This window comes from Lemur catta, chromosome 8, assembly GCF_020740605.2.
Source record: "Lemur catta isolate mLemCat1 chromosome 8, mLemCat1.pri, whole genome shotgun sequence".
In the NCBI taxonomy this organism is placed as follows: Eukaryota; Metazoa; Chordata; class Mammalia; order Primates; family Lemuridae; genus Lemur; species Lemur catta.
This window is the reverse complement of record NC_059135.1, coordinates 25409268-25437263: the sequence shown is the minus strand read 5'-3', so window position 1 is coordinate 25437263 and position 27996 is coordinate 25409268. Positions and strand designations below refer to the sequence as shown.

At 44.3% G+C, this 27996-nt stretch overlaps 2 protein-coding genes across 3 annotated transcripts in view; one reads left to right on the top strand and one right to left on the bottom strand.

Annotated features, from left to right (window-relative positions):
- CCNYL1 (cyclin Y like 1) overlaps positions 1-12194 on the top strand; it is a 32947-nt gene extending 20753 nt beyond the window's left edge. Inside the window, exons 6-10 of one of the 2 annotated variants that reach the window (XM_045560230.1) lie at positions 951-1002; positions 2284-2403; positions 6100-6266; positions 9558-9720; positions 10823-12194. In XM_045560230.1, the coding sequence (XP_045416186.1) occupies positions 951-1002; positions 2284-2403; positions 6100-6266; positions 9558-9720; positions 10823-10939 (619 nt within the window). In that variant the 3' untranslated portion in view covers positions 10940-12194. The remainder of the gene's footprint in view (positions 1-950; positions 1003-2283; positions 2404-6099; positions 6267-9557; positions 9721-10822) is intronic. The other variant, XM_045560231.1, reaches the window with a different exon arrangement.
- Positions 12195-18873: 6679 nt separating this feature from the next.
- FZD5 (frizzled class receptor 5) lies at positions 18874-25925 on the bottom strand. The gene is made up of 2 exons (XM_045560229.1): positions 25617-25925; positions 18874-25349 (listed from the first exon to the last, which is right to left on the bottom strand). Exon 2 carries the CDS (start codon positions 25093-25095, stop codon positions 23338-23340), a length of 1758 nt encoding a protein of 585 aa, XP_045416185.1. The 5' UTR covers positions 25096-25349; positions 25617-25925; the 3' UTR covers positions 18874-23337.
- Between the last annotated feature and the right edge of the window lie 2071 nt (positions 25926-27996).

Below are 27996 nucleotides of genomic sequence, written 5' to 3'. Positions count from 1 at the left end.
ATCTCTGTCTTTGGAATTTGTTTTGAAGAAGCAGTAAGATGACAACCTAGCCCTATGCAAATATCTAGTTGGGAAAAGGTGTCTTTTTAAAGCTTTTAGATAATTGTAGATATTCTTTACTACTACACCAAAACTCCACAAGTGCGTTTGTTAGTACCACCACTGATCGATCTTATTAAAAGAAAAAAGTCTGTAAGTATTGAGAAGTAGTCAGGCTCACAATAGAAGGTATAAGTTTTGCAAAGTCCTGCTTTTTAACTTAAAGCTTGAATTTTATCATTGGCAACAAATACTTGTTATTTTCCTCGAAGTAACAGGCTCACTTCATTCATTTTTGAGAATGATAGTCAGTTGTACTTTCAAATAAAGATGGTACTCCATGAAAAAAAGTGGATTATTTGGTTCACAGTTAAATTAAGTGCTTTTCCTTAACACAAGCACACTAAAGTATGCAGAATTGCTTTATGTGAACTTTCCACTTTAGAGTTCATCAAAGACTGGTCTTTTTTAAAATAAAAAGGCAACTAAGAGTTTAACTCAAACTGCTTAAAGAAACAAGAAATACATAAGAATATAGAGAACTAAAGCAAGGGAAAAACCTGGGAAATCTGAATCTCATATTCACATTCATTAAAGTTCTAAAGACTTTATTGCTCAACACTACTGCTTTGTAAAATGTTCTTGGTATTCCAATGTGAAGTCAGAGAAGGCAATTCTCTGGCTGGTCATTGTAGAAAACTTCAGAGTACAGGACTTGATATGCTGAGTAAAAAGAGGTCAGGAACCCTCTGAAGGCCAGAACCCAGGAGGACAATTTGAAAAACTGTTTGCCTTGTTTGAAGGTTAGGAATCTCCCTCTACTCCCTGTTCCCCCACTCCCAGCAGATATTTTACTAAGATAATTGACAATTCCTGAATTAATTTTTTAAATGCATGTTCTTATTTTATAGAGATGCAAATAGATCACTGGATATTTTTGATGAGAGGTCACATCCACTCACAGTAAGTGTTGCTTTTTTTGAGGTATTTTTCTCATAGAGTTGTGTTTATTTCATGCTGAAGTCAAAATCATCTTCCTTAAGTCTTCTTTGCCACCTCATGTTACATATAATCATCTTATAAAAGGGGTATTGTAATAAGGATATGCTAAGAACTGATTTGCAGTCTTGTTAATTAGTGAGCTAAGGTGAGTAAATATACTATACAAATAACAGAAAATGTATCTTTTTAAAACATAATTTTCAATAGCGTTGAATAATACAGGGTGTCCCAAAGGTCACCATACATAGGGAAAATGGGAAATTGTACCTTCATTTACAAAATATTCATTACAGAATTTTTCCTTTGTATGGAGACACTTGGGACACCCTGTATAAATATTTATCAATAGTGCTGACATATGCATGCTCTCTGAAGAAAATTAGAAAACAATTTATCAATTAAAATGGCAAAAAATGTAAAATCTCACTTCCTTAGGCATGTAATAGCTACTTTTGAGTGTTCACTAGACACATGTGTCTAGTAACCATTGTATTGGACGGTGCAAGCTAAGCCTTATGGTTACAGGAAACTAAATCTTGTTTTTTCAAACTTTATTGCAGAGAAGTATGACATGATCAAGACTTTTGAGCATAAAAATAGTTTACATTTTGTTAGAGTCTATTAGGGGTAAGTGAAAAGGAAAATAAAGGTTCTCTGAGCATTTGGTTGTACCCAGTGCCAATTTCTTTTCTTTTCTTTTTTTTTTTTTTTTGAGACAGAGTCTCACTCTGTTGCCCGGGCTAGAGTGAGTGCCATGGCATCAGCCTAGCTCACAGCAACCTCATACTCCTGGACTCAAGCAATCCTCCTGCCTCAGCCTTCCGAGTAGCTGGGACTACAGGCATGCACCACCATGCCTGGCTAATTTTTTCTATATATTTTTAGTTGTCAAGCTAATTTCTTTCTATTTTTAGTAGAGATGGGGGTCTCGCTCTTGCTCAGGCTGGTCTCGAACTCCTGAGCTTGAGTGATCCTCCCGCCTCGGCCTCCCAGAGTGCTAGGATTACAGGCGTGAGCCACTGCACCCGGCCCCCAGTGCCAATTTCTAATGAATGGTGATGAGTATTGAATCATTATGGTATTTTAAGATCCTAGTGTTTATATTTAAAAGACTAAAAGATGTGTCACCCAAATAAAACTATTTTAAGGGACACATGGGCACAAATGTGAAAACTGCTGTCTTAAGAGTACTTAAAAACTTTTCTTCAGTGGATACTTATGTTGCATCTTTTCTTCTTTCAGCGGGAAAAGGTTCCAGAAGAGTACTTTAAGCATGATCCTGAACACAAATTTATTTACAGATTTGTCCGTACTCTTTTCAGTGCCGCACAGCTAACAGCTGAATGTGCAATAGTAACTTTGGTAAGATAAATCTTACTTATAAAGCATATTTAGAAATCAAATGAATGAAATTATCATCAGAACTTTAAGAGAAACGTAAGGAAAGTAAATACATGCATTTGAATTTAATAATCCTCATGGCTTAAAATGTTACCATTGCTTTTCTCATCACAAAACAATTGCTATAAAAGGCAGCAGGAGAGATTTCTGGATTCTCCCCCAACACCCACCTCATTGTCCGGGTGCGGGGACACACACACACACACACACACACACACACACACACACACACACGTGCGGCATGCTAGGGGACACACACACACACACACACACACACACGTGCGGCATGCTAGGGGGATGAGACAGGGAGCAGTAACAAAACTGTCTGGTTCACAGGCAGAGACTGAGTGCAGTGTAATTCTAAGCCGAGTCCCAGGCTGTATTCCCCAGGCTATTCTGATGTGTGTTGTGATTGAGAACTACTGCCCTAAATTCTTTGTTCCTTGGATGATGGGTGTTAATCCATCACTGCTGACCTCTTGTGCTTGCTCAGGAAGTTGCCTAGGAATATGGTACCAGTAGGACTTGGACAAAGGCTTTGCTAGTTAGCCTGCTAAGCTATAGCTGTGTCCCGACCTTTGCGTCATCCATGCAGAATTCCTGTGGTAAGACTTCATCATTTTGAATAATAATCCTATTCAAGTTGATGGGATTGTTTTATTCCTCCCCACAGCTAACCTAGAGTAAAGTCAAGTGCATGGCCTGTAGGGAAAGAATACTTAGGTCAGTACCTACTCCTTTAGCATCTGTTAGAGTTAAGGAGAGGAGACTTCTGCTGTGCACTTGAATAGAAACCCCCAGTGGGCACTGGATCAGACACAGGCCTTTTCATGGAGCTGTAAATCATTGGGAATGCTTAGCACATGCTGGAGAGAAGCAAGAGTGGTACTTCATATGTGGAGAGAGAGGTGATGCAGGAGAGAGAGCTGGATTAGAAGAATGGAAGGTCATTGTAGACAGGTGAAGCTTGATGTGCCAGTGAGACAGCAGAGTGGCACTGTCTAGTTTTTTGGGTATATGGGACTAGAGCACGAATCTGGGCTAGAAGTAAGGAATGAAGAGTAAGAATAGCTGTTCACATGCAAAGAAAGTGTGTAGAATGGAAGTGGACAGAATATAGATCTGTAAGGACTATTGGCATTTAAGGGACAAGTTCCCAGAAGAGTGGCTAGGGTGGAAAGAGGAAGAAAACCAAGGCAAGGTAAGAGAGGCTGTGGTCACAGTGATAAGGCTGCCAAGAAGTTGCTAAGTGGGGGCGTGGAGGAGAGGACAGGTTGAACAAAGTCCTTGCCTTTATGAACTTATGTTCTAGTGAGGAAGACATTAAGTATTTTTTTCATGTACACAAATATTTCAGGTGGTGGGAAATACCAAGCAGATAAAGCAGGGTAAAGGGATACAGTGATTGGAGGGGCTTACTATTTTAGGTAGAATGATCAGGAAGAGCCTCTCTAGAGCGGCAGCATTTGAATGGTGACCTGACCGAAGGGAGGAAGGTAAGGAGCTCCGGCATTACAGGCAGTGAGATGAGTGCCAAGACCCTGAGACAGGAACGTGTTTTGTGTGTGTACAAGGAACAAACAGCAAGACAGCCGGTGTGGTCAGACTGAGGGACTGCATAGCTCACAGGGCCTTGTGGCTTGCAGGCCACAGGCAGAAGCTAAATTTTTATTCTAGTTTGATGGGTAACTTTTGGTAGCTCTTGAGCCAGGGGAGTGAAGTGTTCTTAATTTAAGAAGTTATGCTGACTGCCTTGGGGAGCGCAGACCATATTTGGGAGTCAGAGTGGAGGCAGAGAAGAGGGTTAAGGAAACAGCTACAGTGATAAAACTGAGCAGTGACAAATGGTGGCTCAGGATCAAAATCAGGCAGACTCCCAGTGAAGGACTTGCTCACAGGTCGGAGGAGGGTAACTCATGTAGGTATTTGGTCCCAGCACCTAGGTGAATGGCAATGCCATTTTCATTGTTAGGGCAAACTTGGGGAGTGGCATGTTGGGATGAAGAGCTCTGGTTTGCAAGTGTGAGGGCACGGGGGTAGGGGTGGGAGCCTTGCCAAGAGGAGTCTCAGGAGAGTGACAGCAGCAGTGGGCAAGTGGGGTGGGTTAAGGAGAGATGGGAGATGAGAAGCTGGCGCCAGGGCATGATGTTGTGAGCAAACGAGCGGAAGCATCTTGGGAGTTGTGAGGAGTGGCATGGGAACAGAGGAAACACATTCATCTTGGGGAAAATCTCTCACAGAGAGGGAGAAAGTCTTCAGAAAGAGGTAATTGTGGGAACAGTGTTCTGCAGAAGTGGGATGGGATCAACTGACTGACTGAAGAGTTCGCTTTAGTGGGGAAAACTCTTGCACTGACACTGGAGGGCAAGTGGTGTCAGTGGGTGTCAGCACGGGACAAACTTGCCAGCAAAGGTGACAGGAAGTTGGATTGCCAATGTGATTTCCCTGCTCTCTAATAACTCCTATGGAGAGTGGAACCCTGTGAGGGACATTAGTCCTTAGGATGCTTGAGAGTGCAGAGTTTGGGGGAACAGGAGCAGAGGCTCACTAAGAACATGTGATTTTCAGTAGCCAATTGTTTTTGAAAACACAGTTGAGTGTGGAAAACAGTGCCAGATGTGAGCTGTCAGTCCGGTAACCTTCAGCCAACTAAACTGTTTAAACTCTTTGTATCAAGACAAATGGAAAAAAAATTTCATTTTTAAATAGCATATATACATACTTTTCTGCAGAGCACCCTTTGGGGTAACGACACATCACAGCTTACCTCTGTAATCTTTACTCAACTGTTAACTTTGCCCAAATCTTTGTAGGATAGATGTTGATATATGTAAAATAATTCATGAGATTATTTCACAAACTGCTTGGCAGGTTTAGAGAAGTCCCAGGGATACAGAAACTGGCAGCTTTTATGGCCTTAAAACCAACATAATGGACTAAGTTTCAGGTTATATGAGAGTCGAAAATGAGTTTTCATGAAGTGATAATGGAGATGTGAAATACAGGGGCTATGAGAAGGACCATCCTTTTGTACACATGGGCACCTTAAAAAGGCACGGAATATGGGGAATGTTCCTCAGCCCCAGAGGCCTGCGCTTGTCATGCTGCTCTGCACAGCAGCCACTGGGAGGCTCTCTTGACCAGCACTTCCCCCAGCTCGTGCCACAGAAGGGTTAGTTACTGTGAAAAGAAGATAAAAATGTGCTCAGTATTACTTGGATTTTACATATTCAAGCATGACATACCTGTAAAATTAACTATCTGACTACCAGCTAGGTATGATCCATTGCACCTGGCTGGCACTCAGGTATTTATTGAACAACTTTAATCTACACCCAGGCCTATGTATGCTGCCTGTTATGAGTGGGGAGGTGATAACAGTGCCTCTCTTCATGGTGCCCTTTGCTGAGATGTCCAGTCATTCCTGTGACCAAAACTGGGCTGGAAATTTGCATGGGCAGAGTAGGCAGCAGAGGTATCTGATCTATAACTGTGATCTGGCCTCTTGCTTTGGTTGACTGAGCAAAGTCTCTGCAAAACATAAATAAAAGGCACTTACTTTCTGGTCAAAAACAGAAGAAATCTGTCATTCATAACAGTTCTTATCACAGCACTTAAACTGAACTAAAATCAAAGACCAGTGCTCTACTTTTGCAGGTTTACTTAGAAAGGCTTTTAACTTATGCTGAGATCGACATTTGTCCCACTAACTGGAAAAGAATTGTTTTGGGAGCGATTCTTCTTGCCTCCAAGGTTTGGGACGATCAGGCTGTATGGAATGTGGACTACTGCCAGATCCTCAAGGACATTACAGTTGAGGACATGTGAGTTTGTAAGGTTTTGGTGAACTTTCTAACCATTTTCCAGTACCTCATTTGCTCCCATAAAGTTAACACCCTAAGAAGTATTTATAACTGTTACATCATGCAGATAATGGGAATAGGGATAAAACTACATGCTTCTTTCCATCCAGCCTTAGTATAGCAGTTCCTATTTTCCATCATTAATTGGTAGGTCTGGATGTGTTATTGTTGTAATAATGTGCTTGATAAATTGAAAAGTATTTTTCTGAGGGTTTTTGGCTCACATATTGCAAGCTTACTCCAGAACAACAAAGTACAGTAAATATCTTTATGGCTTCTTACAAGCTGTCCCTTTTTAAGGGCACACCTCTGGCCTTTGAAACAATTGTTTGGCCACTGTTGAGGTCTTAGGGCCTCTGGACTAGTGAGAAGTTTATAGCTTCAGCCTGAGTCACACATCGTATGTTTGCTTTTGCTGGTCTTTCTTTCCCTTTTAGCTGAAGATCTGTTTGTACAGAAACCATGAGATAAAAAATTAAATGTCCACGCATCCCCATGTTCCTGCCCCTCCCTATTAGAAGCTTGCCTGTGTTTAGAAGTAAGCTGGTGAGTAGGGAAGCTCCGGAATCCCCCCAGGCCATGTGAACCGCATTGCTGAGGCAGCAGCCAGTGTTCACCACGCTCTGCTCCCGGCTCCTGGGCACTCAGAGAAGCACAGCAGCACTTGGGGGCCTTGAGTTAGAGTGCACCTGCTGAGTCATGGGGCTCCGCACAGATAGCACATGACAGCGAAACACCAATTTCACAAGGACTTTCTTCTGTTCCGGCCTCCCTGATTGCTGTGAAGGGAAGGATGAGCCAGGGAAAGACTCCCCAAGTGCCTGCTTGACAGTGAAAATGTCTTTGTGGGTGGCATTTAGGAAAGTAGGAAGGAGCACCTCTTGATTACGTTGAGCAGCACAGGAAGACCAAGATCATGACAGGCAGTGGCAAGAGTTTTTGTTACCTCTGCCCATTGCTCCAGATAAGACTGTCATTTAGAGTGACCAAGCTGTGTATTTACAACTGAAGTGAGGATACTTGTGACTAACAAGGGACCAGTGATTATTGGTAGCTGTTGAAGTGGCTTTTGGTGAGAATGACCACTTTGCTAATAGTGTAAACTGAATAGTTGTGGTACTATTGCTGGCACCCATGTTAGCAAGGGTGTAACAGCAAATGAACTTGAAACAAATGGAAGTGCTTTGGGAAGTTGCAGATGCTGAAGTGACTTTGGTTGCTACTAACTTCAGTCTGCAGACTGGTCCCTGAAGGAAGCAAAATTTATAATTATCAACATTTAGCCCTGTCGTGACAGCTGAAACTTTCTTAAAACCTGCAGCTAAGCTTGCTGAAGGCTCTGCTTGTAGTTATAAGATCAGAGAACACGCAGGGAAACACGCAGGTTCCCACAGATGTGAGCTCCAGGAGCAGTGGTGGCAGGGCCAGCTCCAAGAAGGCCAGTTCTAAACAGCTGTTTGTGTGTGAACGTAGAAGCACCGGGAGCTATGCTCTCAATGGGCTGCTTTTGTTTATGATCTGTGGAAATGAAAACACATTACAACAAAGTGTTTAATATACATTTGTCTCATCTCCCAGCTGTTGACTATTTGCAGTAGTCTCATTGAGTTTAAATTGAAAAATTTAAAAATCGATGTCTATCAGATTTTTCTTAAAACTTTCCAGCATCTACATGTCTTATTAGAATATCTTTCCCTTCAAAAGAATAAGTTGAACTGAGCAGCTGCTATTCAGAAAATTTGCTGTGTCTGTACAGAGTATGCTATTCAGCCATGTAGCCATTTAAACAACAAAAAACCCAGAAGATGCATATTCTGTAGGCATAATGCTTTTCTTCAGTGATTAAACCTCTATTAATAGACATGTTAATCCTATGAAGTACTGTATTTCTGCAGTTAAAATGTATTAGTGGAAAAAATATAAAAGGGATCGTGAAGTACATTTATTCCTGTAGCAAATTAAGTCCTGATTAGCCGATTATCAAAACATTATCTGATTTACATTTCTATAGACTTATGGCCATATGAACAGGAAATTAATTTTAGAAGTAGGTTCAGTTGGGTATTAAGTTCAACAAATGAGAAAACCACATCTCTGGTCATATTCTAACTGCTTTCCATACAGGAAAATATCAAGCATTTGTTGACTTAGGCAGTGGATAAAATATCAAAACTTTAAGAAACCAAATATATTATTCAGGTATTTATCATTTTTATCCAATTAACTCTTTACAGGGATTATTGTGAAAGTGGTAAGACAAGACTTAACTCTAGTTTTATTTTAACTTCTACTTGCCTAAACATTTGGTGAAGGCAGTGTGTGTTCCTGTAGCAGAGGACTGCTCGCCACGCCCTCCGCCCTCCACCCCCCCCCCCCCCCCCCCCCCCCGTCCCCCGTTCTGTTCTGGCCAGGGGCAGTGGATGCTCAGCATCTCTGGGCTCCATTTCCAACTTTGATGGAACACTGAGTTTTTAAGTCCAGTGCCCTGCCAAAGGTCATATCGTAAAGTGGGCTTAGTCTAGCCAAGACATCTATCTTTGATCTTTCTGCCTTCCAGAGTTTAAAGAGTATCTCTGCCCTGTTATAATAGTTTCTCACCTTGGTAATATTAAGGTGAGCAGAAACTTGCATTATGCCCTTTGACATAACCTCATGTACTGGGGCAGGGGGAAGGGACTCCCTTTTCACATCAAATGTAGCTTATTTATTTATTTGAGATGAATCCTTGTTGCCTCAAGAGTTTCCCTCCCTGAGAGATAATAGCGGTGGCTCTCGATAGATCCATTTGTTGCCGTGGTGATGTGCCCACTCCTTTTGTTGGCGCTTCTCTACTTCAATAAGCCCCTTCCTGTTATCAGCCCGGTGAAAATGTCTGCAAATTCTTCAGAGCTAATAAACAGCATACATCATTCCTTTCATCTGATCACTATAGCGGGGCCTTGTGAGCGAGCGTGGAGTATGAATCGCACAGCTGCACTAATGGAACTCTGAAGAATGAGCCCCGAGTCAGCAGCACGAGTGCATAAGAGGGCCCTAACCTTTCCCCTCATCCCAAACTCAAAGTGCTGGGATGTAGAAGGGACCACAAATAGCTGTACCTTGTTTGAACATTAGTGTACTAATCCAACTGGGTAGCCTTTGTTTCAAAACAGAATTTAGAGCCGTCCTAGTAGCTCAGAATGATATTTTTGAAGATAGCTCAGTTGACTAAAATTGTCCTGTGGTGGTTTTGTTTTGTTCCTCCTCCCACAGGAATGAAATGGAAAGGCATTTTTTGGAGCTACTTCAGTTTAATATTAATGTTCCTGCCAGTGTTTATGCCAAATACTACTTTGACCTCCGCTCCTTAGCAGATGACAACAACATGAATTTTCTGTATTCTCCTCTTAGCAAAGAAAGAGCACAGAACCTAGAGGTAAGGCTGTGAAATCACTGAGTGAGGTTTGCTGTCAGCCAAAAGCCAGCGTCTGTGACTAAATCATATTAAGTAGTGATTAGGAAAATGGAAAGCTTTAAAATTAATTAACACACTGAAGAGCTTCTTAACCCTTTGGCATCCTATTTCCTGTGTCTTTTATGATTTATACAAGGATCCATATTATTTAAAAAATTATATTATCTCTTCTGTGATCGTAATTTGGAATATTTCTAATCAAATTTAATCTAATGGTTTTCCTTTTCAACTTCTATCTTCACATAACCATATGCGAACAATTTCTTGAAATTATATTCCTGAATATATCTACATACACAATTCACTGACCACTCTTGACTATCTTTTATTTACTCAGTTTGCAAGTTCATGTCAGTGTCTACTCTGTGTCACCATGTGGTCCCATGAATTTATTAGATAGAGCATTAGTGGCTAAGCAAAGAGACTAGACCTATACTTAGATTGTATAAAGTTTGAGTGTTTCAAGTAGTGGATGTAGGAAGTACATGGGGCAAAGTAATATTTATGGCTTATGACTCTTGGTGAGTATACAGCAATTTCTATTCACAACTAAAATTGACACTTTTAAAGTTGGTACTTTAGAAGAATATGTTTCTCTACCATAATGTGCAAGTGAAGTAGCACCTTTTGGTACTTCACTCATTAGACCTCTCCTGTGCTCCGGCACACACACTTGGCCTCATTGAAATTTGCTCTGAGTACGTAATAACTAATAAGGATTGGGTAGAATTTGTATAGCTGAATAAACTGATTTAAGGAATAAGAAGTGCACAGGTAACAGATATTGCCTGTCACAACACCTTTGACGTTTTTGGGAGCCCCACTTTTAAAGTCCCACTTTTCTCTGGCAATCTAATCATAGCCCTTAAAGGATATAACCTTAGTGAATTGGCAGGAAGTAGCACCCCCAGAACCTGGCAGTGCAAACCCCAGCCACAGTAGCTGTCACTGTAAACTAAAGGAGTGTGCATGGGTGGCTTGTCATCACTGGTGCTTCTCTAAAGGTTGGAACGGAACCCTTTTTAAAAATTGTACCTCTTTTCTATTTGATTGCATTTCCTAGGCCATTTCCCGATTGTGCGAAGATAAATACAAGGACTTGTGTAGAGCTGCCATCAGAAGGTCTTTCAGTGCTGATCATTTCACTGGTATTCGGCGCTCTAATGCCATCCTCTCTTAAAGGGAGAAGTGAGGGGTTAAAACATGAACCCCTCACCTACAGAGACTGGAAAAACACCGCCTCTCCTGCTCAAAAACCAGCAAAGTTAGTATTTTCACCAAAAAGAAAGATCTCAAATTCAAGAGACTCCTGGACAACAAGGATTACACTCCACAGGAAAGAATGGGACCTTGTCAATGTCAAGAACACACTCTTCTGTCCTTTTTAATGTAAACAGTTACAAAAACCACTCCAAAGCAAAAGCTCCCAAACCACACAGATTACTTGCTTCTGTGTAGGCCAATAGCTGTGAACTATGAGGTTTTTTAAATAGTTTAAATTTTTAGACTTTAAAGACACTAACCATATACTTTCATGTTTTGCCTATTTCATATAACTTTTGTTTTTCATATTTTTCTCCGCCCCCCCCCAAATAATTGCTGCATGTACCTTTAAAATCCATGCAGTATTACCATTAAAACATGGGACTCTTAACTCATAAAACCACTGAAGCTGCTAGTCATTGGCAATCATTTTAAACCAAAAAGCTGCTGGATAACATTTGTTGTTCATTTTCTTTGCAAGCACTACTTATTAGCATTTTAGCATGTTTGGGGTCATAAACAGAAAGTATCAGGTTGTTTTTTTTTTTAAAGAACTCATGACATATACTGGTATCAGTTATTGATCAGTTATTGATCATCTACTTCTATGGGGTCCACATTGCCATTTCTTGTGAACTATAATGGTGCTTCTCATTTTCTGATAATTTTCCCCTTATTTGTTAAATACATGTATTAAAAGATATTTTCATAATGCCAACCAACATGGTGGTTCAGTGATAAAAATAGTGAAATACGAGGTATCCTGGAAGCTTCAGGGCAGTGTTGTGCTTTCATATGGTGTGCTTGGGCTCTCTAGGGCACTGCAGCAGAAGTATAAATGCTATAAAACCTATACAAAACATCATTTGAAAGTTTAATTACATTTCTTTCTTTCTTTCTAAGAGACGGTCTCTTGCTATGTTACCTAGGTTGGAGTGCAGTGGCTGTTCACAGGTACAATCATAGCATATTGCAGCCTCAAACGTCCTCCTGCCACAGCCTGGCAAGTGGCTGGGACTACAGGTGTGTGCCTGTAGGTGCCTGGTTCCTGAATATTAACCTTTTAATTTTTGGTTTCACTGTTTCTTAATTTGAGACAGTCCCACTCTGTTGCCCCTGGGTAGAGTGCCGTGGCATCATCATAGCTCACTGCAACCTCAAACTCCTGGGCTCAAGCGATCCTCCTGCCTTAGCCTCCGGAGTACCTGGGACTACAGGCACACACCATGACACCTGGCTAATTTTTCTATTTTTGGTAGAGACACGATCTTGTTCTTGCTCAGGCTGGTCTCAAACTCTTGAGCTCGAGCTATCGTCCCGACTCAGCCTCCCAGAGTGCTAGGATTACAGGCGTGAGTCACTGTGCCCGGTCTTCAGTCCCTCTTGAAGATGGCAGACATTGAAACAAAAACTTAAAAGCTTAATATTCAAAATTTGCAAAACTAAGCCTGGTGAGGTAGCCCCAGCTACTTAAAACAGTTTTTTGATACTTTGTTTTGTTTTCAAAACTAACTTTAAAAGAAATAAAAATAAATTTCTATTTCTACAAGTATCAAAGCTTAAAATTACACTAAGACTTTTGGATTACCTTGTATTTCCATTAGAAGCACCTTCTGTCTTTTTAAAGTAGTTTCTCGTAGTGCTGTGCACTGCCTGTTTTGATCATCTAAATTTCTTTTTCTGGATTTGGTAAAGGAAGATTATGAAGAGAAGTGTTAATTTATATTTAATAAATTTAAAGGAATTGGACCCTAATAGTAGTAGGTGATATGAAACAGCTTTTTTATCCTACATGTTAACCTGGCTGTAGGTGTCCCATTTTAAGTCCTGCTATTTAAGAAAGAACTTACGTAAGCCTTAAGAACACTTACTTCAGGCTTTAAAGGGCAGGGAGTAAATAATTTTAGAAGACTGATAACAATGTCACCTAAATTTGAAATATTAAAAAAAGATTAGTGTTCAACTTGTGAAATTTATTTCTCCTACTTTCTCAAATGTAATCCTAGGAATCTTGCCTGTAAACAAAACATTTCTGGGCCAGGAATACTTCCTCTCAATACAGCAATGCTTCACATTACATTGAGTGCTGCAGGTGCCATCATTTCTAAAGGACAGAGACATAAATGACAAATAATGGTATGTAAAATATTACAATCTACCACCTCAAAAAAACATTGTTCAGAGCTTGGAGTTTCAAGTATTGATTGCAGTTTTATTTTGAAAAGAATGCTACATTTACGTGGTTTTTATTTCTCATGTTTATATTAAAAGAAAGCTAATAAACTCTATTTTAATTAAAATATGGCTAGTGCATTTGTAACATTTCTATTCACATAGCATTACGTCTCTGCCTACCTTAAATGTTTTAAGTCAGTCTTGATATGTCTTAAAGCATTTTTAAACTGACCATTCATAACCTAAAGATAACTTATTACACTTAAAAATCACTAGTCACAGTTCTTAGTGGCACAGTACATTAGATGACATCTTTGAATAGTTTGTTATTGTACCTAAGAGGAAAGAGCACATTAGAATTTAAAATTAGGTAAAATGTACCAAAGAGGAAGGAATTACAGAACAATTGTAGAATTGGAACAGGAGGTATTTGAGGTTTTCAAACAGTTAAACGGGAAAGAGAATGGAAGGACAAGAACTAGAATTAGGGTTGCTGTACGGAGGGTGACAAAACAAGCCACATAATTTGACTTTAACATGTTCTGTTCTTTTCTAAAGACACAGGGTCTCACTCTGTTGGCCAGGCTGGAGTGCAGTGGCTATAATCATAGTTCACTGTAACCTTCAATCCTGGGCTCAAGCCATCCTCCCACCTTGGCCTCCTAAAGTACTGGGATTACAGGTGTGAGCCACTATGCCTGGCCAGCATGCTTTCAACCTTACATTTCAGTTAAAAATAATACCAAGTCACTGTTAGGTTTCTTTAGAAAAAAAGAGACTAACCACTTAGCTTCAGCAATTCTCACTAAATCCTGACAATATTGTTATATTTTCATCCACTTTAATTTTTGAGTGCCTAAGGTCACATCTTTAAATAACTGATCACTTTGTTCTTAATTGCTGATTAGGATAAGTGATCTGATTTAATTTAGGAGGAAAATATGAACCGCTTTATTACTAAATGGTTTGCACCCTATCATGTGCCAGTCATTAGCAGAAATGCTAACATAAATGGTCAAGGCTTAAAAAGGTTGGGAGTGGAACAGTAGACATGAATCTGTGGGGAGAATAAGTATCACTAAAATTGCTCTTCCCCCTTTGGCTTTAATTCGAGAAGGCAATACAGCCATTTTGATAAATGGGAAATTGGGTCAATTTAGGATAAGAATATAAATGTTACTAAAAGTGGGTAGGTTTTCTGACAAATATTATGGGTCATGGAAACTAAGTTGCTAGTAGGGTGGTAACTGTAGCAGTTTTCTCAGAGTTCTATACCTAGCAAAGATTTGTTCCCTAACAATAGGACTGTAAAAAGGAATATCTGACTCCCTGGACCCAAAGTCATTTTCATTTTTAGTTTTTTAAACTATTGTAATACAGATCTCAAACTAACTCTGGTATATATATTGTAAACTTTTATATCTTCTTTACAACAGAAAGACAAAGACCTGAAATACATATCGGAACCAAATGAAATTGCTATTTTTTGTACGTCAAAAGTGGTTTCTTATCAGCACTTTCATATGGTTCATCCTAAGACAACCACGTCTATTGTTTCTGGTTAAAGAAAAACTTCATCCTGGCCCTTTGACATTTCTACTTTATGTACCTCGTATACCTATGCATTATTGAAATCCAACAGCACTAAATCCTGCTTTTATAACAGCTCAAGGTTCGTTTCTTGGTCTAGTTTTCCTACCTTTTTTTTTTTTTGAGATAGAGTCTCACTCTGTTGCCTGGGCTAGAGTGCCATGGTGTCAGCCTAGCTCACAGTAACCTCAAACTCCTGGGCTCCAGCAATCCTACTGCCTCAGCCTCCTGGGTAGCTGGGACTACAGGCATGTGCCACCATGCCCAGCTAATTTTCTCTATATAATTTTAGTTGTCCAGCTAATTTCTATTTTTCTAGTAGAGACGGAGGTCTCACTCTTGCTCAGGCTGGTCACAAACTCCTGAGCTCAAATGATCCTCCTGGAGTGCTAGGATTGCAGGCGTGAGCCACTGCACCCGGCCAGTTTTCCTACATTTCTAAATACATTATTCCTTGACTTAAAAATGCTAACAGCTGGCTGGGTGCGGTGGCTCACGCCTGTAATCCTAGCACTCTGGGAGGCCGAGGCTGGTGGATCGTTTGAGCTCAGGAGTTGGAGACCAGCCTGAGCAAGAGCAAGACCCCGTCTCTACTGAAAATAGAAAGAAATTATATGGACATCTAAAAATATATATACAAAAAATTAACCGGGCATGGTGGCACATGCCTGTAGTCCCAGCTACTCGGGAGGCTGAGGCAGGAGGATCGCTTGAGCCCTGGAGTTTGAGGTTGCTGTGAGCTAGGCTGACGCCACGCCACGGCACTCGAGCTCCGGCAACAGAGTGAGACTCTGACTCTATCGCAAAAAAAAAAAAAAAATGCTAACAGCCAATTTTAACTGTCAAGCAATTCAGTCTTCATTCTATATTCATATTATGCAGTGTTTCTGGAAACTAGTTTAGCTACAGTATGCAGGTTAGTTAAAATCTTTCATCGCCCAACCCTTCTCCCTAACCTTACCTTTGAGATGATTGTGACTTGACTGTTCCTTCACCCAGAAGCTGCACTGTTGAGTGTAGAACTGCTTGGAAAAGCACTTGATAGCTAGCAGAGCAACCTCCCAGGTAACTGCCACTTTCTATGCAGAATCTGTAGATTACACCCAGCATCTATTAAGGATAGATTACCCAAAGTCTAACTGCCAGCCACTTACGGACCTGGTCAGGCCTGACGCTGTGCCAAAGCAGTACAAAAGCTCTAGGAGCCCTTTGGGGAAGCCTGTTCCCCTAGTACGCAGGAGCCATCTGTTTAGTTTCTAAGGCAATTTCCATTGAACTATTTTAAATGGGTTTGGCAAGTGAAAGCACATGTACTTAATGTGAAATAAATTTTAAGAACACCAGTTTGTGGTTTAGGATCTCTAGGGTGCAGGAAGAGCAACTAACTGGGAAAGTGAAACAGTATAGAAATTAAGAGGAATCCTGAGTCCAGTGAAAAAAGGTTAACATTCTTTGAAAAGGAACAGGTTAGGTGATATTATAAGTGCTATAAGGGAGTTAAGTAATTTGAATGTGATTAGGAAAATTCAGTGGTAGTCCCAGAACCTAAGGTCCTCAATAAGATATCAGTACTATGTACTTCAAAAGACCTCAAAGGATTCCCAGATTAGTCTGCTAGCTTAAAAAAAAAAAATCTATTGCTTCATCTTCTTAAAATTCTCAATTCTACAAACCTTTACCTGCCGCCCCCAAGATGGTGGTTTCTGTATCTCCTTATGAGAACTGGCAATTCCAAAGGCAGGGCTTCAAGTGTTTTGTCCCCCTCTTACTTCAGCCAAGTGCCTTAGGAGCCTCCCTCAACAAAAGCATCCCAGCCTCACCCTCACCTTTCTGCCAGCGTCCCATGCAGCAACGCACGCTTGATGATGGCTACCGTCCCATGCAGCAATGCTTGATGGTGGCCACTGTGACTCACTTCCAAAGCATTAGCACCAGGTTTCAGGAAATGCAGGTTTTATATGGCTCCCAGGCTAACTGGCCTCCTGTAATCTCCTTTAATCACCTACTTGACCCCTCCTGTGTTCCCAACTTACTGCACTTACCAATTCTCTTGACCTGCTCACAACCCTTCTTATCCATTCTCAATCTCAGCTGAGGGCTGGGTGGCATTCTCATCTTCCAAAACCTATTTCATCTGGCATTGGATGCCTTGTTTTTAAGGTAACCCCCTCTCATCTAATGGAGGGGATTCCATCTCTTAACTCTAAAATCAACCTCCTATATCTACCTCCACCACCAGTGTATTCCCTTCTGCTTCAAAATTGCATTCATCTCCCCAACTTGGGGATGGGGCAACTTGACTTTGGTTAGTCCTTTAAATGTCCCAGTGTTTCTCAAGATGTGGTGCCCAGCCCACCTGCCTCTCATCAGCTGAAAGAGCCTGTGAAAAATGAAGCTTCTCGAAATGCAATGTGGTATCCTGGATTGGCTCCTGGAACAAAGAACATTAGTGGAAAATCTGATGAAGTCTGGGGTTAATTGTAATGTGCCAATGTTGACTTGTGAGTTTTACCAAATGCACCATGATAATATGTTAACATTAGTGGGAGATGGGTAAGGGGTGTACAGAAACTCTGAATTATCTTGGCAACTTTTTTTGTAAATCTAAATTATTACAAAATTGAAATTTTATTTTATAAAAAAATAGCTTCGCGGGCCCCAGAGCTACTGAATCTCAATTCCTGGAGCTGAGGCCTGGGAATCTACATTTTTAACAGGAACCCCAAATGATTCTTATGCAGACTCAAATTTGAAAACCTAGTCTCTCAATTCCTTTTCCATTCCATGTCTGAACAGCTGCTCCTTCCTTGCTTTACTTTGCCGTAGCCTGATTTAATCCTTTAAATCTTCTGAACGCTAAGTACTATTATTATCCCCTTTTCACAGATGGGAAAACTGAGACACTAAGAGGTTAAGTGTCCAGGATCACACAGCCCATAAATGGTGGAGCTGGGATTGCAACCCCCAGTCAGCCTGGCTCCCAAGTCTGCTCATAACCACCTTGCCGCTTAACCGTTTCCATCTGTGACAACTACAGAGCTCTCTAAATCACTAAAAGCAGGGTTATTACCAATATTACCCTGGGCCCACCTACTTCTCCAACTTTCTAAGTCCAACAGCTAGAGTTTCTGCTCCAGCCTGTGACTCTGCCTCTGGTCCCCCACCCAGTCCTTTTTCCGCTGGGGGTGGGGAATGAGCGATGAGAAAGCATGGGGAAGATGTGCTAACTGTAGTCCTGCACATGTCAGGTACACTTGCTCTTCTCTCAGGACTCAGCTCAACTACTGTATTTTCTAGTCTGCCTCTCCCAACTGCCCTGACTTATGTACCAATCTAATAAAGTTCACAGCACTCACACTGACATTGAATTGCATACCCTCACATTGCTAACTCAACTCTTACTGGGTTTGTGTTGTCTCCCCTAAACATTTTAAGTTCCTAATTACCCACGTTCTCCCACATTCTTACATCTCAGGGCATTGCTGGAGGACATCGACACACTGGGCATTAACATGAGGTGGTGTTTGCGGGATCGGTGGCTACTCTGCATTTTACCAAAGCAGCATCAGTAGAAGGTAGTGTGACAATAGTGTCTCAGGTTTACTAAGCATCTGTCTGGATTATCAGGGAGGAGCCAACCCTAAATCAGTTTCTACCTTCTCATCTTGACTTCTCAACTTGTATTTAGAGCTCAATACCAAGTTGTGGATCCAACTGCTGCAAAAGTTTTGGGAGTTCCTGCCCTCCAGCCAGGCACACAGAACAGCACCATCTCTATTCAAGTAGGTTCAGTATAAATGGAGGGTTTATAAAATAGAATGCAATCTCAGGCAATGTCTCTGTTCTTCCGTGTACCTCCCTTCATTTCTTCAAGTGAATCACGCAACAAACGCAGGATGGGCAGGAAAAACCTAGGACGTATATTCAAGTAAAATAGGCTTTAATTAGTTCTGCTTCTGGTGATGGGAACTGGCTGGATTTCACTTACTAACAAAATTTTTGCTGCTTCTATTTTAAGTACTTCTCTCCTCAGTTACTCTTAGGAAGCAGTGTGTCTCTCCATAAAAACATGAGGAGAAAAAGACGTCTACAGCATCTTTTTATTTTCTTTACCATTGCTTTAATGCATTTTAAAATTTATCTACATTAATTGGGAACAAAGAAACAAAAATAGACATTTCTTTGTTGTTCATAAATAACTAATCTCCATATTTGATAAAAATCTCAAACCATTATTTTACCTTCCCACAAATATAATACATACAAAATTATTCTGAAATAATAAGGTCAACAAATTATCTTGAGACTAACATAACCACATACAACTGCTGTTCTACTGACTCCCAGGAACAAAACAGAAACAAAAACTTCTTATCAAGATGCTCTGGGTTTGCTTTTGTTAGTGTTATGGATTCAGACTTATAATCATCTGCCAGTAATAATTTATAGATTCAAGTTGATTGTCTACAAACAAAATATCACTGGCTCTGATTTGTAAGTTCTGGATTTAACATGACAGTGACTATACTGCATGGCACAGGCACTATACATATATGGAAATCATAAAAAGTATTGAATGCCCTGGACTCGAACTACTGACTCAGTATGTGCCTCATTTGGCTCAGTAATAAATTCACCTGCACCAAACCCGTATCAAAAGTCACTAAATCTCTCATATATATAATATATATTATGTATATACACATCCACAGAACGTACAGACTATACAAACAGTTTGTAACAACATGAAGTAATATTGTCTTAAATGATGTACCACAAACAGACATGATCTGGCTGAAATAAATTCTGTAATTGTCATCAAGCTGCTAGAAGATTTTGAGAGTTTTGAGTCAGGTTACTTACTTATATCCTGCCTACCCTTCACCCTTCTTTAATGTCTTGGTAGTTTCTTCTTTCACAACCATCCTCCCCGACCCAGGCAGATTTCTTTCTCAGGATCACTTGATTGGACTTTGTAGACAAGAAAGGGCAATGTGGAGGGAACAGGCAATTCTTAGCCACTGTCCCACACACCTGCCTACAGTTGTGATGTTCTCTGTCCTGTTTGCCACATTCGGTGTTAGAAAGCAGTTATTCAAAGCTTTGTCCCTCCTCCCTCCCCCCACCCCTTGGTCTTTCTGTAGAGCACAAAAGTGAAAGAAGCTGCTTTAGCAGGGGTAGCAGTTCATTAAAATACACAACTATGTTTCCTAGCTCTGGGGTTCCCATTCTGTGCTGGAGAGTGCAGGTCACAGATGCTGCTACTAGGGTTCGGTGTGTGAGCCACGAGGTTTTCTCCTGGCAGCCAGTGTCAGGATTAGTGCAGCCCTGGCCCAGGAGGAAACAACCTAATGAATACCAACGTTGAAACAGTGCTGTCGGCACATTATTTAAGCTTGTACATGCACACAATTACACACAACACACACACACAGGCCCTGATCGCCGGCAATGGTCACGTGAAAATATGATAAAGGTTTGCAAGCATAAACCAATAAGGCACCAAGAAAAATTATTTCCAATTTAGATCACTTCAAAATGTGAGGAGGGCAATAATATAAATTAAAAAGACTTTCTAAAATCTGGTTAATCTGATTCAGTGAGAGGTCCCACTAGTTTATTTAGACACCTATCTGAATCCTAACCCCTGATCTATGAAGTGAGACATTGCTTAAAATTGAACTGAGAAAGGGACAGCCCTGAAGCTGTACATAAGAGACTAAACTGGGCCTTAAGTCCTCCCCAGCTTCTCAAGGCTAGCTGTGAAAAAGTTGCTGAACTACCCCATAACCTTTCATTTTACAACTGTTTTCATAAGTATGATTTTTTTTCACAACAAAATGCAAATCAGGGGAAAATAAGTATACGGATGGAAATAGGGGGTGGCCATATATAGATCCAGTTCTTCTCCCCTGGAGTGGCTGATACTAGTAAGACTTTAGGGAAACAGAAGCTTTATCTTTGTCTCTTTTTTTAGGGGATGAGGGAAGAGAGAGGGAGATGAGGGTTGAGAATCCAGACAGAACAGTAGTGCCTCTGAAAGCTGGCCTGGAACTAAACTCCCAAAGAGCATTACTTACATTGCCTCCCCTTGGACTTAGCAGCCTTTGTTTCAACTCTTATTTTTTAAGCAAGTTAGTTGTTCTTTTTAGATTTAGCATGTTGCTAAATTAAAAAAAAAATTTAAACATGAAGAAGTAAATCACTTTCATCCACTTCATCCCACAACTTTTGGGTACACTGCCCATCATGTCTAGATTCCTCCACAAAGAAAAGGAAGGGGGGACAACCCCAAATCAGATGACTGAAGGCATTCTGGGAAGACAAATGAGAGAAGAGTTCAAGGTGATCAGAAAAGGTCGTTTGAAAAACAGGAGAGGAATTGGCACACAAGCAGGGGATTTATTTCAAGATTCTAGGAAGAAGCCTCTTCCTAGAATAAGCAGAGAAATAAGATAGGCACAAAGTTCTGTAGCTATGTGTACTAGGCTTTGTCAAATACACTGAAATTTTAGTTTTGATTCAGAGGATAAGTTGTGTAAGAGCAGTGCATTTTTATAAATGTGAACAGCTTTTGAGAGTCCTTAAAGCTATAATACTAGGTTTCTCCCACCAGCAAGTGTTTAAATTCCCTATGGGAATTGTGCATTTGTCTACTTAATATCCATGAAGTAAAAACTGACCTAGGCTTAAATTTTATTTTCCCAACTTTGGTATAAAATGAGGTCCAAATGTCTAGACTCCAGTGGTTTTCCTAGGGCGGCTTTCTCAAATTTTAACTGCTTTGGCCATTTCAGCTTCCTAAGTTTAGTCCCCACTCAATCCTGGCCATTGGTATTTTGCTGGCTGATGTACTGTCACCCCCCCTTCCCCAGTAATGGCCTCACACTCTTCATGAATGAATGGTTAAACAGATTAGAAAAGCAAACAGAATTTTCTAATAGCAAAGAAACCTCTGTGTGTATGTGTGTATATTCATCAATATACAGGCTTTCATATATGAATGAAGGAATGGTTAAACATTAGTAAAGCAAACTGAATTCTCTAATAGCAAAGAAGCATGTGTGTGTGTGTGTGTGTTTGTGTAAAATCATCAACATACAGGCTTTCTCAGAAGAGGAGGAAAAGAAAAATATAGAGGTAGGGGTGAAAAAAGCAGCTTCCCTCTTGTGATGGCATTATTACACTGATCCATATTTTAAAAGCTTATGTAAGCATGTTATGGGTCTCATTTGTTCTCAGAGATTCCAGAGAGCAGTGTCTTGCTGCTTTTAGAATATCTGGCTATAAACTAGTCCAAAGTCCAGGGACACTTATTTTCCCTCACTGCAGCCAGTGTTTGTTCACAGGTAGCCAGCCTCCCTCCCCCAGTTCAAGCACTTCATTCAAGGGTGGGTGTGGTTTCTAATCACAGCTCTCCAGGAGAGGAGGAATAAGAAAAGCAAAAGGACTGTTTAACATGATAAAGGAGGTGGAGCTGAGGGGAGCAGATAAGTGTTGGAAATTTACTTTAATTACTGGAAGTATATCCATTTTAGTCCCTACATCTAAAACGAGCCCCCTTTAGCAACTCTCACTCAGTACTTCCAGAAGAAGAGAGTTTTATACTTTTATCAAAATTATACCACAAGTTCCTTTCTAAAAAAAAAAAAAATAGGGATCACTGAAGCCTATTAAGAACCACCCACTCCCTCTTCGGCGCAAAGCTGCCATCTCACCAGTCTAGAATTCAAGTGCAATCAATCACCACCCCTTAGGTTCTCACTATTGCAAATATTTATACCAGACACTCGATAATGCTACCTTTAACTTATTCAAGACACAACGCTGTGCTGTTAAGAATCAGAATGATTACAAGCACTACAGAAAAAAAGCCAAAGCTCCCTAAACAGAGCTAAGGATGAACACAAAACCACTAAGCACTCCCCTAACCTTGTCGCTTTTGGGAGGCCCTAACCACGTTATCATCCCCTCCTTGGTATGACGTGGGGCTATAAACAGCAGCTCACTTTAAAGCATCTTGGACACAAGTGGGCAATGGAAGGAGAAAGTAGCTGAAAAAGCACACCGGACAACTTCCCAGTCACAGCAACCCAAACTTTCACTGTTCACATTTTTAAAAAAGATACACGTATAGGAAATACATTTTCCCAATTCAGACCACACAGTTCAAAGAAACTTGAACCAAGTGGAACTTCATTACAATGCCAGCCTTAGGATTGTAAAGCCCCCAAAGCAAAGGTAAATTTTGTTGCCAAAATGCAACAAAGTTACAAATTAAGAAAAATACATATAAATTAAAAAGAGGGTTCCCCTAAGGAAGGTAGTAAGAAACACAAAATAGAATACACGTGAGCTGAGCCCCTCTGAGAACTGAGACAGGTACGCCCTTGAAACCGCCCCTTTTCCCTCTCTCCGAGTTGCCCCGGGAGGGGCATCAGCACCATGAAGGTAAACGGAAGTGACCTTGGCAAAACTATCAGACAAAACCACCCCTCCCCTCAACGTCCCGGCCCGGGTCCCTCGGGTTCCTCGGCCGGCCGCGGCCTCCTACACGTGCGACAGGGACACCTGCTTGTGGTAGGCGGCGGCGGGGCCCGGCGGCCCGGTCCTGCCCGTGAGCGCCGCGCTCGCCTCGGAGTAGTCCCCGGCGGCCATCGCGCCGCCGCTCTTGTGGCCCCGCCGCGGGCGGCAGCAGCAGCGGCTGGTGAAGCGCCGCCACGACTCCACTGTCTTGCCGGACCAGATCCAGACGCCGGACGTGATGCCCACCACGAGGCACATGAAGTACTTGAGCATGAGCACCCAGTACTCGGGCTTGGCGCGCGGCTGGCCGGCGTCGGGGCCGGGGCAAGCGCAGGTGAGGGCCGCCTCCCAGCTCTCGCGGTAGTGCTGCTCGTACAGGTAGCAGGCCACCACGATGCTGGCGGGCACCGTGTAGAGCAGCGTGAAGATGCCGATGCGGATCATGAGCTTCTCCAGCTTGTCTGTCTTGGTGCCGCCCTGCTTGATGACACTGCGGATGCGGAAGAGCGACACGAAGCCCGCCAGGAGGAAGAGCGTGCCCACCAGCAGGTAGAGCACCAGCGGGCCCAACACGAAGCCGCGCAGCGAGTTCAGGTTCTGGTTGCCCACGTAGCAGATGCCGGCCACCGGGTCCCCGTCCACGGAGCTCAGTGCCAGCGCCGTTATGGACTTGACGCTGGGGATGAGCCACGCGGCCAGGTGGAAGTACTGCGCATAGCCCGCGATGGCCTCGTTGCCCCACTTCATGCCAGCCGCCAAGAACCAGGTGAGCGACAGGATGACCCACCAGATGGAGCTGGCCATGCCGAAGAAGTAGACCAGCAGGAAGACGACGGTGCAGAGCGCGGGGCCCGTGGTCTCATAGTGGATGTGGCTGTGCTCACGGCTGCAGGCGACGCTGGCGTGGCCCACGACCAGGCGCACTAGGAAGCCAAGCGACACGCAAAGGTAGCAGGCTGACAGGAAGATGATGGGGCGCTCAGGGTAGCGGAAGCGTTCCATGTCAATGAGGAATGTGGCCACTGTGGTGGACGTGGAGATGAAGCACAGCACCGACCACAGGCCAATCCAGAAGGTGGCGAACGTGCGCTCGTCCGGGCTGAAGGATGGCTGGTAGCAGGGGACCGCGCAGTTGGGCACCTGGCCCGTCCGCACCTTGTTGTAGAGCGGGTGCGACTCCTTCAGGATGGGCACGAAGGGCTCTCGGCACTTGCACACCGACGGGCCCCCGGCGGCGCACTCGCCCCCGGAGGCCGGCGCCCCTGGAGGACCTGGGAGTGTGGACTTGGCCGGGAAGGGCCTGGGGGGCGCCGTGGTGGCCTCACTGCGGTTGTAATCCATGCACAGGACCTCGGCGTCGCGGCCCAGCACCGGGAGGCGGTCGCAGCTCATGCGCTCGGGCCAGGCGAAGCCGTACTGGCGCATGAGCGGCGAGCAGCCGGCCTTGGCGCGCTCGCACACGGAGCGGCAAGGCGGCAGCGGCTTGTGGTAGTCGGGCAGGCAGATGGGCGTGTACATGGAGCACAGGAAGAAGCGCAGGTCCGGCGAGCAGTGGATCTCCACCAGCGGCCAGAACTGGTGCACCTCCAGGCCCGCCTCGTCCTGCGTGTCGTGGTTGAACTGGTTGGGCATGTGCGTCAGGTTGTAGCCGATGCCGCGGCACATGGGCACCGTGATTTCCTGGCACACCGGGGCCTTGGAGGCGGCAGCCGCCCTGCCCGCCAGCTGCGCCAGGAGCAGCAGCAGCAGCGAGGGCGGCGCGGACGGGTCAGGCCGAGCCATCGCCCCCTCCCTCCCCTCGCCTCCAGCAGCCCGAGAGGGGCCAACGCAGGCAAAGGAATCCCGGCCCGGCTCCCCCCTCCGGCGTCCAGTGTGTGGCGCCGGGGCTAGCAACCTGTTGGTTTCTTTTTCCTTTAAAGAAATCCGTCCAAAGATAAACTGCTTCGGGAAGGCGCTGCCTCGGCTGGCAGCGCTCAGCTCCTCGCCGGATAGGGCTGGGGAGGGACGGTTAGGGCTCCAGTTCCAAGGAAAGGACTCTTTAAAAAGAAGGGGGAGAAAAAAAATTGCAACCACTCCCTATTAGAGGGGCGTCAACGGCTCGGTCCCCGCAGGCGGTCCCCAAATCTCCAAGTTAAACCCTCTCCTTTCCTCCCCTCCACCTCCTGGAACCAAACTACTGACTCCCCCACCCTCTTCCCTAGCTGGGCCCTCCGGGCTATGCCCCGAGGCCAGAGCGCTCAGCCCTCCGGAAAAAGGCAGATGAACCCGGAGAACAAGGAGAAGGGGAAGGCGCAGGCTCTCACCTCCACGGATCCCGCCGAGAGGAGCAGATAGTCCGCAGCCAGCCTGGGTTCTCCGTCCCCGGGACACTCCGCTCAGAAACGCGACTCAGAGCCGGCTGGCGCCGGGAAAGTTTAGCTACAGGCTGGGTATCCGTGGCGGCGGCATATGGCAGCAGGTGGGGGCGTCTCAGAGAGGGGGGCGCCCCCAGAACATGGGCGGCGCAGACCGGTCACTCGCCCTCTCCTTCTCAGGGGCCCCCTGCATGATCTAGACAGAGCAGGGCAGGGGCAGGCCGTGCGTTCCACCGGGGTCCGGTAGCCGGACGAAGGGCAAGCGCGCCTGGTAGCACCTGGGCGGGAGGAAGGCAGGATGCGGCGGCCGGAGGACCCCGCCGCCTCACAGCACCGCGAGCAGCCGGCGCTGGCCCGGCGGGGACTGCATGGTGCGCGCCCGCCGCCGCGTCCCGCCCGCCGCTCGCCTCCTCCCCTGCAGGGGGCTCCGCGCTCCAGCGGACTCCTGGGGGCGGTAGCGGCGCTTTCGGGACGCGCCCGGCTCGGCTCCTCCCCCGCGCTCTCGCACCCTTTCGTCCACCTCCAGCGGGCACAGAACGGCACGCAGCAGCGGCGCAGTCACGGCCGCGGGCTGACTGCCCTCTCCCGCCCCGCCCGGGTCACCTGCTTCTAATGCCCGCCGGGAGGCCCCGCCCCGGCCCCGCCCCCTCGGGTCCGGGCTCAGTTGGTGGGCCGCCCCGCCACGCTCTCCACGGGTCCCCGCCCACTGCCCCCCGGGCTTGGCCTCTCCCCTGGAGCCCTCCGGCCCCGCCCGGAGCGGGCCGCCGAGTAGCGCTGACCAATCGGGGGCCGGGAAGCAGTGGGGGCGGGGCGAATGCTAATCTCGCCGCCTTGAGAACCCGGGCGGGAAACCTTTGCCAGAAGTCTCTGCAGAGTTCTCCGCTCGAGTGCAGGGGTGCGGGACTCACTTTCCAGTAACGTGCTAGCTAGGAACCTTTGCTTCCAGGTCCCCTACTAGGTCTCGTCTCTGCAGCTAAGCATCCTGACAGAGTCCAGCACTTGTTTAAAAGAACTGCTCAAAGCAACATTCTTAGCTGTGGCACCTGTCTCCCTTCTGCGCTGTCTTGGTACTAGGTGAAAGAAGCGCGAAAACTTACTGAGCCTTCACTGTGTGCCCAACAGCGTATTAACCGTTTACCTCCCATACAAGATCTCAATCCTAACTACAGTTCTGTGAGGCAGGTACTCTTTATAGGTGAAGAAACCAAGGCTTAGAAACTTGACTAAGGCAACCAACCTAATAGTTCCTCCAAGAAAACGGCGACCTGGACAATCTTGTTCACCGCAGGATTCCGAACGCCTAGCACACAGCAGGCGCTCAAATGGCAAACCTGGGATTCGAACCCAGGGAGCTGCGCATTCCCAATCGTAACCACTCCCTCCGCCATATACCATCCACATCTTCCTGGCTTAGACCTTTACTTTTGCATCTTTACTTTTGCATCCTGTAACAGATTCTTATTGTTAGGGCAAGAAAGCGAATTTTGTTCTATTGGAAGACTCAAATGTTAGTCCTCTATCAGTCGAAGTTTATAATCGCAGGCAGTTCCAGTTCCGAAGTCGCCCGCAGACAGAAGCAACACGTACTAAGGGCTCTGAACTGGGCAGGGCGCCGGGGCCCCTCCCGGGCTGCCTGCTGCTAAACTGCGCCCTCGCGCGCGGCGGGGATTGGGGGTGGGTGGCGCAAGGACAGCAGGGACACACAGTGGCGCTCTCCAGATGGGTTATTATGCTGCAAGTTTTAAATGTCCTAAAAATGCCTCTTTTCTAAGTGTTCTAATTAGGTTGGAAGACTGAGGTGTTTGGCATGCTTGAAATTCATTCACACGCTTACGAAGAGGGTTTAAATTGTTTCCCTGTTTCCCCACCCCTTCCTTCCAGTGGGAAAAAGGCGAATATAGGCAAAAGGGCCTGGGGACACTCGAAGGACTAAGGACTGGACTAAATGGCTGAGATTGACTTCAGGTTATTGTCGATCTCCTGTCCTGGATCCCACTTAAACAGACTGGAAGGCTAAATTGCAGAAGCGCCCTCTCCTGCAAAGCTTTGTGGGCAGTAATAAAGAATATGTATGTTAATCCCAGCCTCAAAGTTAAAAAGGAATAAATATCAATCACTTCACAGACATCAAAACTATTAATAAATGTTTCAAATGTACATCTTTCATTCCCTGGAATTCTACAGGTGTTCATATTTTCTCCCTTTTGTTTTGTGGAGATATTTAGTACTCTGGGTCAGCAAACATCCCAGGGTTGAAAGTAGGGGGAGTTGAAAAGCTGTGGGAATAGCAGTCAAAAAGAAAGGGTAACCCTCAGTGGAAAGTATGCAC

Coding starts and splice junctions, on each gene's coding strand:
- FZD5 (XM_045560229.1), bottom strand. CDS start 25,095: ATGGCTCGGCCTGACCCGTCCGCGCCGCCCTCGCTGCTGCTGCTGCTC.